The following is a 13,090-nucleotide window of genomic DNA, read 5'->3' as shown; positions in this document are numbered from 1 at the left end:
TTTCTTTTTTTTTTTATCCATTCTTCATTACAACAAATGCTAGTATAAAAGTATTTTATGGTTGTGCATACTAATCAGTAACATTACCATGGTACCACAAAAGCATTTTCTACTTGCAACGTAAAAAACATGCCCCTTGAATAGATCACTTAACTTTCATATCAAGGGACACAAAAGTAGATGCACATTGACATTGGTTTTTTAACCCTTACTAAAATGGCTCATGTGAGAGGAGAATATATGAATGGCATCTATACGCATAGGAATGCAAGAACGTTGGAGTGAGTTTATCATCTAAACAGGGTATACACATTGACTAGAGGATGACATCCTATAATCAGATCGCAGTAGTAAAACAGAAATCTGCCGGTTTACTCTTCTTTTTTTACTCCAACTTATTGACACTATACGTACTTGAAATGTTAGTGTGTGACAATGCCACATTATGGCTATAATTAATAGCGAGAACCCAAAAAAATAGGTTCTACTTTTCTTTGATCTATACATTCCCTTCTACTCCTACAACATTGATTGTCTTGGGTGCTCTTTTCAAACTATATACCATATTTAAGGAAACACTTATGTGGAAATATCAACTTTAAACGTAAGAAAAAAACTGAAAGCATTGAAAAAAGTAATATGTAAGGAAAAGCAATTTATATTGTGCGTTAATAGAATCATCTCCCTTTCTTCCTTATTTTTCTTTGACCTAACTTTCATTTGAGGTTACAGTCAATGGAATGGCCAGGATTCTTTCACTTGACCTTTGTGAATGTCATCGCTGGGAATAATAAAAAAGAAGTCTATAAAAGCAAATTGTATGAACCCATTAGAGTACCTTTAAGACAGTACAATTGGTATACAATTGCGTAAGAATGCTTTGACTTCTCAACCCGAACTCTTTTAATAGTGCTGTGATATTACAAAACCTATCTTCTCTATAAAGTATGCGATGGATCCCAGAGCTGGCAACTATGATTCACGAAATGTAATGACTACATCAGAACCCAATAAGTGTAACCTCATTCCACAGTGAAAACAAAGAACACTGTCTATCATTTTTGGAACAAATAAATATGTAAAACACAGGATGAGGTACAAAATCACAGAAAAAAATACATCGATACAATGAAAACAACAAGCATAACAAACAATACAATAAATGTAATAATAGTGTCCTGTTCTCGTATATAAACTATATTAAGAGTTTGGTTGATAAAGCTACAAGCAACATATCTGACCAAATGGCATTCAACAAAGGGCGTTCTTAATTTGAAACAATGAGCCCACCATGAGATGTTCTCATGGCTTAGTTAATTTGCAGACAGCTTCTGAAAGCTGACACAGACTGGTGGGTTAGTGTAGCCTGAAGCAGCAGTCTGTTCCACAGCTCCTACGGGAGTACGATGACAGTTCTCTTGTGAGTGCTAATATCACAAAGCACTGTGTCAAATTCTAGGCCCTCATATGAGGGCAAATGTACTGTTTTTAATAATGCTTGACAGAACTACTCCTGAACCTGTAAAACCTCTTTAATTTTAACTATAGCATCCTTTTCCAGTGGGCTACATTTTTTTCTTTTTACAGTAGACTTGAACACGAATCAAAAACGATTCTCCATTTGGAAATGAAATTCGTTGTCACTCACACTCTCTCATTCACTCTCTCACACTCTCATTATGTTCTCCCACACTCTCATTAACCCTCTATTCCCGCTCTCTGGATGTCTCCCTATCTTCTCTGCCAACCTCTTCTGTGTCCCTGTCTTCTTTTCCACAGCTCTGCTTCTTCTCTTGCTTCTTCTTGTTCTTCTGCCTTCTTTCTTTGTCCGCTTCTCCCTGCTATCCGCTCGGTTAACCATGTCTAGTGGATTTTGGCAAAAGTGCGGAGACTCTGGGCATACTCTCTTTCTCCTGATTGGAGGAACGGTTGAGAGGCTGTCTCCACGGCTCCACCATTTTGCGGAAGTACTCTGAGAAGGCACAATAACAAAGAAGGATTTGCAGACAAAGAGAATCGTTCGGCAAACTCTTTCTCCGCAAATCTATCTGCATTATAATGGCCTCTCTAATTACTTCCTCAAAAGTGCATTCTTCCATTCAGGAGAGGTTATGCCCAAAGGCCCCACCCTATTTGTGGAAGTGCTCCCGGAGGCCAGGTTAACGGAGCAGACAGTGGAGAGAAGTGGGTGAAGAACAGAAGAAAGAAGACAGAAAAAAAAGAAGAGACAAGAGAAGAAACAGGGCTGCGGGAAAGGATACAGGGACATGGAATCAGGGAGACATTGAGAGAGCGTGAGAGAGCATGAATAAGCGTGAATAAGAGTGAAAGAAAATCTGAGCTCTCTGCCTCATTTTTGTTTGTTTCGATGGTGTCCTTTCTCGCTTTCAGACATTTGTACAAATTGACGAGATTGACAATTTCTGTTAAAATTCATAGAAATCGGAATGTACAAGTCTATTCTGCAGTTGTTTATTAAATAGCATAGGTGCATGGTGTGTGCATTCCCAGTAGAGTGAACCTGAGCTGGTTGACAAACCTAACCTTTTCTCATTACTCATCAGGTACCAAGCAATCACATACCCACATGCTGGGTAGAGCAGCTAGACCATGCTCCTCAAAATATGGTAGTATTGGCAGCTGTTTACTGGTTTACTTATTTCAGTAACTGGATCAATATTATTATATGGCAGACCATATAATTCTTAACAAATTACTATTTTTACTTATAATACAAGCAAACAAGGGTTACATTTTTGTCATGTAATAATAGCGTTCTTAAGTGTCTGGCTTCATAGATGGATTTGCAATTTTAAAAATTGTAGCAAATGTGTACTTTTAATCTCGGATGACTTCCGTTTAGAGTAAGAGGCATCAGGTCTGCCGTTACTGTGCTCCCGGGAATTATAAACTGAGGCCTGGCAGTGTGGTTCATTATATAGTAATTTTGTGGTCTATGGGTTTTTTTGTCCTCGTTATTAAAGGTTAGTCCGATCATACTGATGGCATACAATACCGGTATGTTTCCATGAAAATTTTTACAATTTAACTCTTTGGGCCTCGTACAAGATGCATATACCATGCATTATGCTACCTCCGTCACTCAAAGGGTTACAGTCCGTATTTAACTTTTTCCAGATTCAGTAATCTTTCTTTTGGTATTCAGAACATATTTGTCACGAACGAAAAGGGAGTACTGCTTGTTGGCAAACAAATGCACTGACATAAGCATCCTTAGTGTACAGAGATGTCTGCTATAGTTTGTTTTATGGTATCATACCAAGCAGCGCTATAATTCCCATGATACAGATCTGGCTTCTTCCAAAATACTCTATAAATTAAAGGGACAGCTAGGCCCCAAACTTTTTATTAAGGACGCAGTAAAGAAAATGACATTTGCTTCACAGTCCAAGTCTCTATGCTGTCTGATGTCAGTTAGACAGGAATGTTGGATGTAATTCTGTGCATTTGTAGGCACCCAAAGCATTATCCAACTGTGCCTGGGTTCAGTAAACAAATTAGGCGAACTGTTCCTTTAAGAGGACATCATCCAATAAATGCAAAATCTACACCAAGTCTAAGTTTTTAGACATTCACGCCTGCTATGTAAAGTATTTAACGCCAGTCAGCTCCACCACTGGCTTGACTAGTGTTCTAGGGTTTCTAACAAGACATTCCGTGTGCAGAAAGAACTCCCATTGATTGAAATAGAAGCACTTTCCTGCCAGCGATTGGATGCACGAAATGGACCATGGAAAATGCATTCTGCTGTGGAGTTGCGCTTCATATTTAAGTACACACAAAGTTCTTATATCCATTCTTGTTTGGTGGGGCTGCCTTGGACATTAGAAAAATCTTTTTTTTAAGGTTAGAAAGGCTATAGAACTCACAAAAAATTCAAGACAGTCTAAAAACATTTGCAAAAACAGGATACATTATTATAAAAAAAAAATCACCATGTGGTGTGATATAGCACCAAAGTGACACGACAGAAAGAGTGGGAATTGAATAGGCTATTTAGTGATACTACTGACAGCATTTCAGGTTTCTGCCTTAAGCGAAAAAGACTCAAATTTATTAACATTCATTGGAAACAAGTAGTATATATATATTGTATGTTATAAAAAAGCCTGTTAACACTGCTCAAACTGCAGAGCGGGTGATTAACATTATATCACCAAGGAGGATGCTCAGGGGGCCTATAATGCAGTTTATTTCCATATTAGTCCCACAAATTTGATACAATATTATGGGATGCTTTAATCAACCTATTTTTCAACTGTATCATTACTGATTTTTAATAATAAAAAAATATATTTTATCCCAGGGTCAACAATATAACTTAATTATATTAATATTTATATATTTCTATATATTTATCACTAAAGAAGTACCCAGACCGTTCTCAAATGCTTCTGTAGCTAAAAAAGCATTTGCCACTCAATGTTCCACTCATATTCCTCACTATTCCACCTACCTCCACCAAAATCCAAAGCGCTACCATGTACTAACTTAATTATTACATATAGGAGGGCAACGTTTCAGTTCCAAAAACAAACCTGAGGTTTCATCCACCCTTTCGTCCACCACGTGATCCTTCTGATGAACCCATTCACTGTTGCACTTGAAGTAGATTTGAGTGGCAGGGCTTGCTTTGCAGTACAAGTTAACGGGTTTGTTCTTCACAATGTAGGCTTCTTCTGGCTCATTGAGAAAATGAGGCAACGGCTCTGGAGGATCCGATGGAAATGTCTCTGGTAGCTCATGAAAGAAATCATCATCTGTAAAATAGAGGTATAAGCTTGGGTTAGGAATAACCTGGTGTTCAAAAAAGCTAATCACACAGTTGTACTGGAGGAAAAACATTCATTATTGTATTTTACCTCAATAGTCAAGTTTAACTGAACACCTGAGCCATGTATTTATATAGTATGTTGTTTTATCTTCACTATGAAGGACGGTTGTTTGTTTCTACTCAAATAGAGTGCCCTAAGATGTTCACTCTAAAAATACCTTGTCATAGGTGAATGAGGCTATGCATGAAAATACATAGGTATTATCAACAGAAGGACTTTTCCTGTTCAAGGCCTTCTTTTCCTGAGCACAGCTCAAATAATAAACATATTTATCAACTTTAGGATATGTATTTGTTTTCACAGCTCCAGGATAAATAAAATAAAAATACATATTTCAATGACATATAACCTTGAGTTAGCATTGATTCGGAATTCTACTTGTGTTTTAGTGTGTTAAGCACAAGGTCTAACCAAATGCTTGACTGTGCACCTAAGACCCATTAACACTCATAATTCCTGTTTTTTTTCTCTTTAATAAAATACAAATTGGAATACAAAATATAACAAGATTTTTAATGTTTTATTATTAACTTTTATTTTCCTTTCTTATAATACGCAACTGGAATCGAAGGGATTAGTCAACATGAATGAAGGAGGACAGTCAAATGGAATGGGTGGATTTGGTCAACCTCAATGAATGGGAGAGGTCAGCCAGAATAGGTGGTTTTGGTCAACCTGAATGGATGCCCTTTCAAGGCCACTGCTCTGAATGTAGAGTGTCGGGATATGACATCATATGTTGGCATATGTATGGAGGCTGAACCTCTCTTGTAACCTGCCCTGTAAGCAGCGATGCACCAGGGGTTGCTATAGATATATAGATAAATAAGGCAAATAAAATGATGTCAATTTTAATTAAGAATGTTACTTTGAACTTGAAAAACAAAAGAAAATAAAAAGTAAAATTAGGTGAAAGTCAGAAGGCTTAGCTGATCAATACCAGCAGTGCTGTGTTCCCTAGGGGAGAATAAGAATTTATTTTCAATAATTACACTGATAGATTTTTGCTCATGACCGGGCTGTATTTACCGCATTCCAAGGCTCTGCTTCTTCGACGGTATATTCGCAACATCATAATAACTGTTTAGCTTCATTTCAAATCTGCTCTAGCTGGACATAAAATCACAATTGTGACGGCATAATCCCTGCTTTGATTTGTTACCGCTATCAGACACAATGACCGTGGAATCTAGCGATTAGAAAGGAACAAAGGAAACGGAGGATCTCAGTAATACAAGAAGGTAGGATTCACTGAGATACACGGCAGCCCATTCAAAGGGAAATTGGTAACAGATAATAAGATATTCATATTTCACAGCCATGTAGAGCTCATTTAGCTACCCTGCCAGGCTGTGCATTTACACTTGAGATTACAGATATAACAACAAAATAAGGGAGGACAGAGTACTGCATTAGCAATCTAGGCACTATTGTAAAGGAGAAAGTCGTTGTGTGGGCTCTGCAGCCTCTTCAGGTGTTCCCGAGACAAGAAGAATACAAGAATCTCATTTTTTGTTTCAAAGAAGCTCAGGCAAACTAGATTGTCTAGTGGCATCATAACAACATGACTGCGTGCAGCAATTTGATGAGGGTAGGAGAGACAGGATGAAGATTCCATTATCAATATGATTATGTTACGGAGTAGCCTACACGCTGAAAGGCATAAAGGAATAAAAAAACAATTTCAGTTCTTCTCGAAAACATAATACTGGGCTTGCTAACAACTTTGTATATGGAGAAGATCACAGATACCAACTTTTTTACATCCATAATGTCACCTTCATAATACTCGGAAGCTCAGTGTTGTGCATCTCCAAGCAAATTATGTCTCTGGTACTTAAATAGTTGCCCAGGGTCCAACTTGGACACTGTGAATGCAGAAAGGACGGTACTAAAAGGGACACTTGTTACGGAAGGCATCAGGTTGTTGGAATCTCTCTCGAAATTAGTAATAATATAGACTGGTGGTAAAGCATGATGCGCTATATAAAAAAAACAAAGCATTAGATAAGAGGTGTTGGAACATTAAGTTACTTGAACTTAATATGCAGGAAAAGTACAATCTTTTTTTGATAGAAAATCGATATTGATAGACAGATATCGATATAGATAGATGGATAGATAGAGATCAATATAGATAGATAGATAGTGATAGATAGATAGATAGATAGATAGATAGATAGATAGATAGATAGATAGATAGATAGACAGATGGTACCAATGCTGATTAATATGGTATGTTTCCAGTGATTTCTTTTAATATTAAAATACTTATTTGAATATTATTTTGCCTCTAAACCATCTGGTTTCTGCAAAAGTATTATATTCCGTGACTATTATTTTTACCTTTTACTTATATTGTGCCAATAATTTTTGCAGCGCTTCTTACAATACATTTATTAATGGGGAATGGGGAATGTTCCAAATTAAAATATGTATTATAAGAAGCACTGCGGAAATGACACAACTAGAAGTGACAGACTAAGGCAAAGCAATACATTAGGTAAAGAGGGCCGGCAAGTTTCTACTCCGCAGACTATGTCCTGGAATAAATAAATGATAATACAAGGAATCTTGCAATCCAGGAGTGCATTTACCTGTCTAAGGGAAAGAAAGGGGAGAAGCAAAGAAAAATAGGAGAAGGATATGCAAGAGGTGGGAGGGAAGTATGTTCTTCATCTGCTTCATCTGCTCTACATGCATAACTACAATTTCATACCTCCCTACAGGCTCACTTTTCTAGGGGCAGTCCTGATTTGTGGGCGCTCTCCATCACAGCTTCCCCCCTGCCCTGCTTTCGCCTGTAATGGGGATTTCGGGCCAGTTGGGGAGATCCTCTGATCTCCCCTAACTGGCCCAGGCAGCTGTAAAATCAATGGCTACATCAACCAGTTACCGATCTGCCCGCCGTATGTTGCTGTTACTCCAAAATTATTACTATTATCTTTTATTTAAATACCACCAACAACTTACAATACATATATAAATTCAAGGGGTATGACAAGACGAGAATTGACAGACTAAGACAAACCGATACATTAGGTGGAGAGGGCCCTGCTTCGCAAAATAAGTTTATATGTATCACACGCATACAAATACACAGACATTTCTTTGTGCGTTTAGTAATGATTACCTGTTCGGCGTTGGATTGCCGATTTAACTATGAAACATCAAGCAGAATTTCCTTAGCTGTCTATAATGAACATATCAATCCTTTTTTTGAAACAGCACAAGAAAATAGCTGCCTGAGTTAGATTGTAAAATGCAGTATCCATTACACGTGTTCAGTATAGAAAACAGGTTCTATTGAAGGTGAATTTACAAGGGAACGACGAGCCTTCATTTGAAATGAATGGTTGGGAACCTAATTTTATTTGCGTCTATTTGCTTATCACTCTGTGAGATCCCGATGCAGTGTAGCTTGTACTGCTTAGTTAACAGGAAGATCTATCTACAAGGTTTTTGGTATAATGTTCATATTTTTTTAGAGTAACAGGAAAAAAAGGATCAGAATTAGTGCAGAAGCTTCTACAAAGGTTTGATATAAAGGTCAGCACAATATACAAAATTTTCAAGCTATGTATTTTTAATTTACGTTGATGTTCCTTAAGCAAATGTACGGTGGGATTCAGGAGAACCCCCCTATTGCTATTTTGCCTGTTAATGAACACATCTTCTTGCATGTGATATACTTACTGACAGTCCGCCCCAACGCTCTGTGCACACCCCTGTGCACACATAGAGGTTCCTCCCATTGCTTTCCTGACACTCATTGGCTGCTCCAAGCAGCCAATCAGTGACAAGAAATGTCAAAATTTGGTTGAGGAGGCCATCTGTAGTATATTGCGTAAATCATTGGATTGCTACAGATGTACTAAATGTACAGTTGTGATGAAAATGTAAAACATCTCATCCAGGGTCTATAAAAGCTCAGAATTACATTTATCAGCCTGGTTTCTAGCCCTTTTTGCTTTGGTAAGGGGTAGCAGCTTACTACACAGGCAGGCATGCGGCAATTCATCTGATTGCTTGATATTTGCAGGAAGTTATTGTCCTTTATACCAATAAATCTATTAGAAGTGTAAGTACCATCTGCCAAATCACCATTTCATAATGGATGTCCCATATACGTTTGTTGAGAACCCAAAACCCAAGATATTTCTTCACATCTAATACCAGAAGGAAAAGTTCCAGTCATATTCCTTTACATTTAACGTTTTTTTCTATTTGTGCATACATTAGCATAAATGCCTATTTAGCAGTATTCAGCCCCAAGTCAAACATCGCTAAATGTTAAGATATATTTTTCCATCATCTGTAGACACTTTTTAAATGCTGCAGTAGGAGAATAAATTTGAAACATCTCTACTCCAACCTATATCAGAAGTCATAAGCATGACATTGGGTCAGAGAAATATTACCGTACTTAGCGGCGTATTACACGCACCGGCGTATAACACGCACCCTCGCCGGAACCGGAAGTGCGGGAGACGCGGCTGCAGATCGTGCAGCACAGAAAGTTATCGGCGTATAACACCCAGGTAGGGTTTAAACTTATTTTTTTAGATATAAAAGTGCGTGTTATACACCGATAAATACGGTAATTCTCTCAGGGTCATTGTGTTTTTTTTTTTAACATTAGGCTTTTCCTTGCTTTGACACAGTAGTCCTGAGGTTGATGCACACCTCTGGCCCACCTTTTAACCCTGATACCTAATTAAAGATGGACGTGTGTGAGACCAAAATAAATGATCTTCAATATTTCATAACAATAAGTCACAGCGAGGGTCTCCCTCATACATTAAGACCATCTCAATTACCATTTTATTATAGAAGGGCTCATAGATATTGGCATCCATGTCTGCTGAGATGTCTGTACTTAATATATGAATATCTATACTGTACTCATTTTGAGGGTGTTACAGTTTAAGGCTTAATAAACATGCATTTATTACAATGCCTAGCTAAGGAAGGAAGATGGATTGTACAATCATTTTAATAAGGTTAAGAAAATTGCCCCATCACAAACTGTTCCTGCGCTTACCCTGAATAATGTTTTTGTATTATTTTACCGGTAAAGGAAACCGGCTTGCTCTTAAGGGATATATCAGTCATTAAAACCATGTTTGCTCGCTAAATAAATCATAAACGGGAGTTATATATGGCTACCGTGGTACCATGTGTTCCATATTTCCAGATATTTTTGTAGATACCAGGATCAGGTCTGCTACTTAATAATCTGCATGATACAAACGCAAAAGTATAAAACTAAACAGTTTGAAAGGGTATCGGAATTGTGACTTTGCTGACATACGATTTTACGTTTGGTTTGGTCAAACCATGAATTCTGAATACCAACTGCCATTAATAAAAAGTCCCAAAGACTCAAAATGATGGGATTCACATTTACAGAACAAGAAAAGCAGCTTTGTGACATCCCGTACAAAAAATCTTTCTGTACAATGCTTCCATTCCCAACAAATAATGTTGGCCTCTTATTGCAGTTGTGGTCGAGAACAATTATTGGTTTTATTATAAGGTATATTACAAAGTGTGACCCAGCAATAACCCAGACCATAGACCTTCGCACTGCTAAAGCCATTTTCTGCTCAGTCAAATGTCATATTTAATCTATGCATAAAACAGTACTTTTGTGTGGTGAACCAATTTACCAATAAAACTCAATACAGGGCTATGAGCAAGTCATATGTCCTAACCGCGAACACTGCAAATGTTGGCAAGCCTCCCTTTTTAATAATGCGCAGGGGAAAAAATAGACATTATTTATTTGGGTTAAGATATGCCTTATAAGCAATAATATATCTCACCTAGGTCCTGGGCCATACCATTCAGGATGAAAGAGAACATATTTCGTCTTGTGTAAAAGAAATTTAAAACTCTGTTTGATATACTGTGATTTTAAATAATTGTAAAAAAATATGTGTAATATACAGAAATAACTCCAAGATAAAACAAAAACCCACACTTTTGACCCAACCTTCTATTTGAATTAAAGACAAAACCAGTCTTGTTCCCGTTAAGAAAACGGAAATTCTGTAGACACTGTGATAAACTGCTGGGCAAATCCATCATGCTACATTTTTATTCTTAATGCGATACTATTTCATTAGAAGTGGTTATTATTTCAAACTTCTGAAGCCTCTTCAAGTTACAGCAAGACAAAAACACTGTTGTCCATGAGTAATTTATCCCTGTGGATCTTTAAATTGTGTTAGAAGTCCATTAGCTAAATTTTGGAGGAAAATAATGACATCTCCCAGCCAAGCTTGGCGTGAAAACAAAAAAAGCCCTCAGAAAAAAATGATAACCATCTTTCTGCTAAACTCTGCAGCCAGCTATAGCGAAATATGACCCATGGCAAAGAACTGGAAGTCTTATCTAGAAAATGTCTGTTTGTACACCCGCTGTCAACTGAGCAGACAGATAATATATAGGACAAGAGGAGTCCCTTGAAAGCAATACTTACATTTTAGGGATAAAAGGGGCAATTTGTTAAATTCTTGAACAGAAGCAATAATTTCTTGTTATACGTGCAGGGAAGTACAAGGGCGTTTGCCGGTCATGATGGAACCTAAACATTTATATTTCAAGCAGTTACTACTTTGCGTCAAATTCTATCACATCTAGAAAAAAGAATACAAAGGAACAGTGTATGAGTTTTCTACCCACTGGAAACCATACATTAATGTTTCCTGCCCTCAAAAATCAGAAATCCTCTTGTGGTTGGCAGCCAGATTTTCACTAATGGAGAAGAGGAGGTTCCCAGTAACAGCTTCACTGAACCAGAATTGTGGAACAGAATGGTTAATTAAGGAAATAATGAATACGAAGCTGTAATTTGCTTTTTTAATAAGACACTGAGGAAGATAAAAGACCAAAATGTGTCTGTGCACAATATGACACAGATCCAACAATGAATTATTTGAGCAAATACAGCTTTCAGCAGAAAATGAAGACACATACGTTAGCTGAGACTTAACCCTATAATCCCTGCATGCTGTGTGCATTCATTTTAGGGGACTGCTATGTCTATGCGATAACAGTAACATTTCTGGAAAAAATTGCCTCTTCTACTTAATTATGCATTATGCAGGGCCAGCTCAGCTTTTGCAGGAGAATCTTGCTGGGGAAGGTCTGGCACCATACATAAATAAATTCGAATAAGTAAATTCAGCAAGTTGAAACAACTCATCTTCTAACGCCCGCTGTAATGAATAAACCCCATTATGCCCACCATGTATGCACACCCCTACTGGTGACATTTTTAGAATATTACATTTTTCCATCTGCATCTGACCCAACTGTTGAGGTATTTATGTTATTCAGATGAAAACTGAAAATTATGAAAAGCTCACAGTTTTTTCCTTAAACAAGGCTAAGCTGCCCCAACACACAGATTGGCTCTATGGCAAAAATGGGCAAGTGGACTACTGGCCAAGAGCACCCCATACTTAACCTTACTGACACTCGGCTGAATACTCACGCCTGCATGCTGCAAGGGCATAAAAACATAATGCGCCATGTGTATCCAGCCGCTGGCCTTAAAGTGCCAGGGCCCCTTTTCATTACCATTCTGGCCCTGGCTGTCCCGGCATAATACATAGTTTAAACAGGTGATTCTTATTTAACTATGCATTGTGCAGGGCAACCTCAGCTCCTATTTCAAAAAAAACTCAATTAAGTTGGCCTACAAAATAGTTGGTAATTTGAAACGGCAACTCTCCTCGCTTACTCCACCTTGGTGAATAAACATCCAATAGGTCTAAAATTAATGTAGACAACCGCTAATTAACACTTGAGAAAAGAACATAAGTAAGACACAGCAGAAGAAGAAGAAAAAAGCTAACTTTATTCAGAGACTTCCTATACTGGTCACAGACTTCAATGAATTGGATCTCCAAACCAGACAGTGAAGAATAGGGCTTGACAATTGAACAAATTCTGCTTCCAATTTGTTCAGACAAAACAGATTTGTTTTCAAAGCAATTATATATGTGTGATTTCTTTGTGCCATATTCTTATTCATCTCCTGACAAAAGCACTATTAGGCTGTCACCCATGATCAGCTGAAGGCACTGGGAAGCCGGGTCTGTGTCTAGTTGTTCCAAGTCACTATAATCTGAATAATGGCATAGTCACAGTAAAGACTCTTTCATTATTTATTTCCTTGGCTTGCTATAAAGCACCGTTATTACTTAATTGTGACAGAAAGA

At 37.6% G+C, this 13,090-nt stretch overlaps 1 protein-coding gene across 1 annotated transcript in view; it reads right to left on the bottom strand.

The window, feature by feature from the left end:
- UNC5C (unc-5 netrin receptor C) overlaps nucleotides 1–13,090 on the bottom strand; it is a 158,741-nt gene that overhangs the window by 49,949 nt on the left and 95,702 nt on the right. The window contains exon 3 of the mRNA XM_053461577.1: nucleotides 4,560–4,781. Within this exon, the coding sequence (XP_053317552.1) occupies nucleotides 4,560–4,781 (222 nt within the window). The remainder of the gene's footprint in view (nucleotides 1–4,559; nucleotides 4,782–13,090) is intronic.

Source organism: Spea bombifrons, chromosome 1 (genome assembly GCF_027358695.1).
Source record: "Spea bombifrons isolate aSpeBom1 chromosome 1, aSpeBom1.2.pri, whole genome shotgun sequence".
NCBI classification, from domain to species: domain Eukaryota; kingdom Metazoa; phylum Chordata; class Amphibia; order Anura; family Pelobatidae; genus Spea; species Spea bombifrons.
This window is presented reverse-complemented; position numbering and strand designations above follow the sequence as displayed.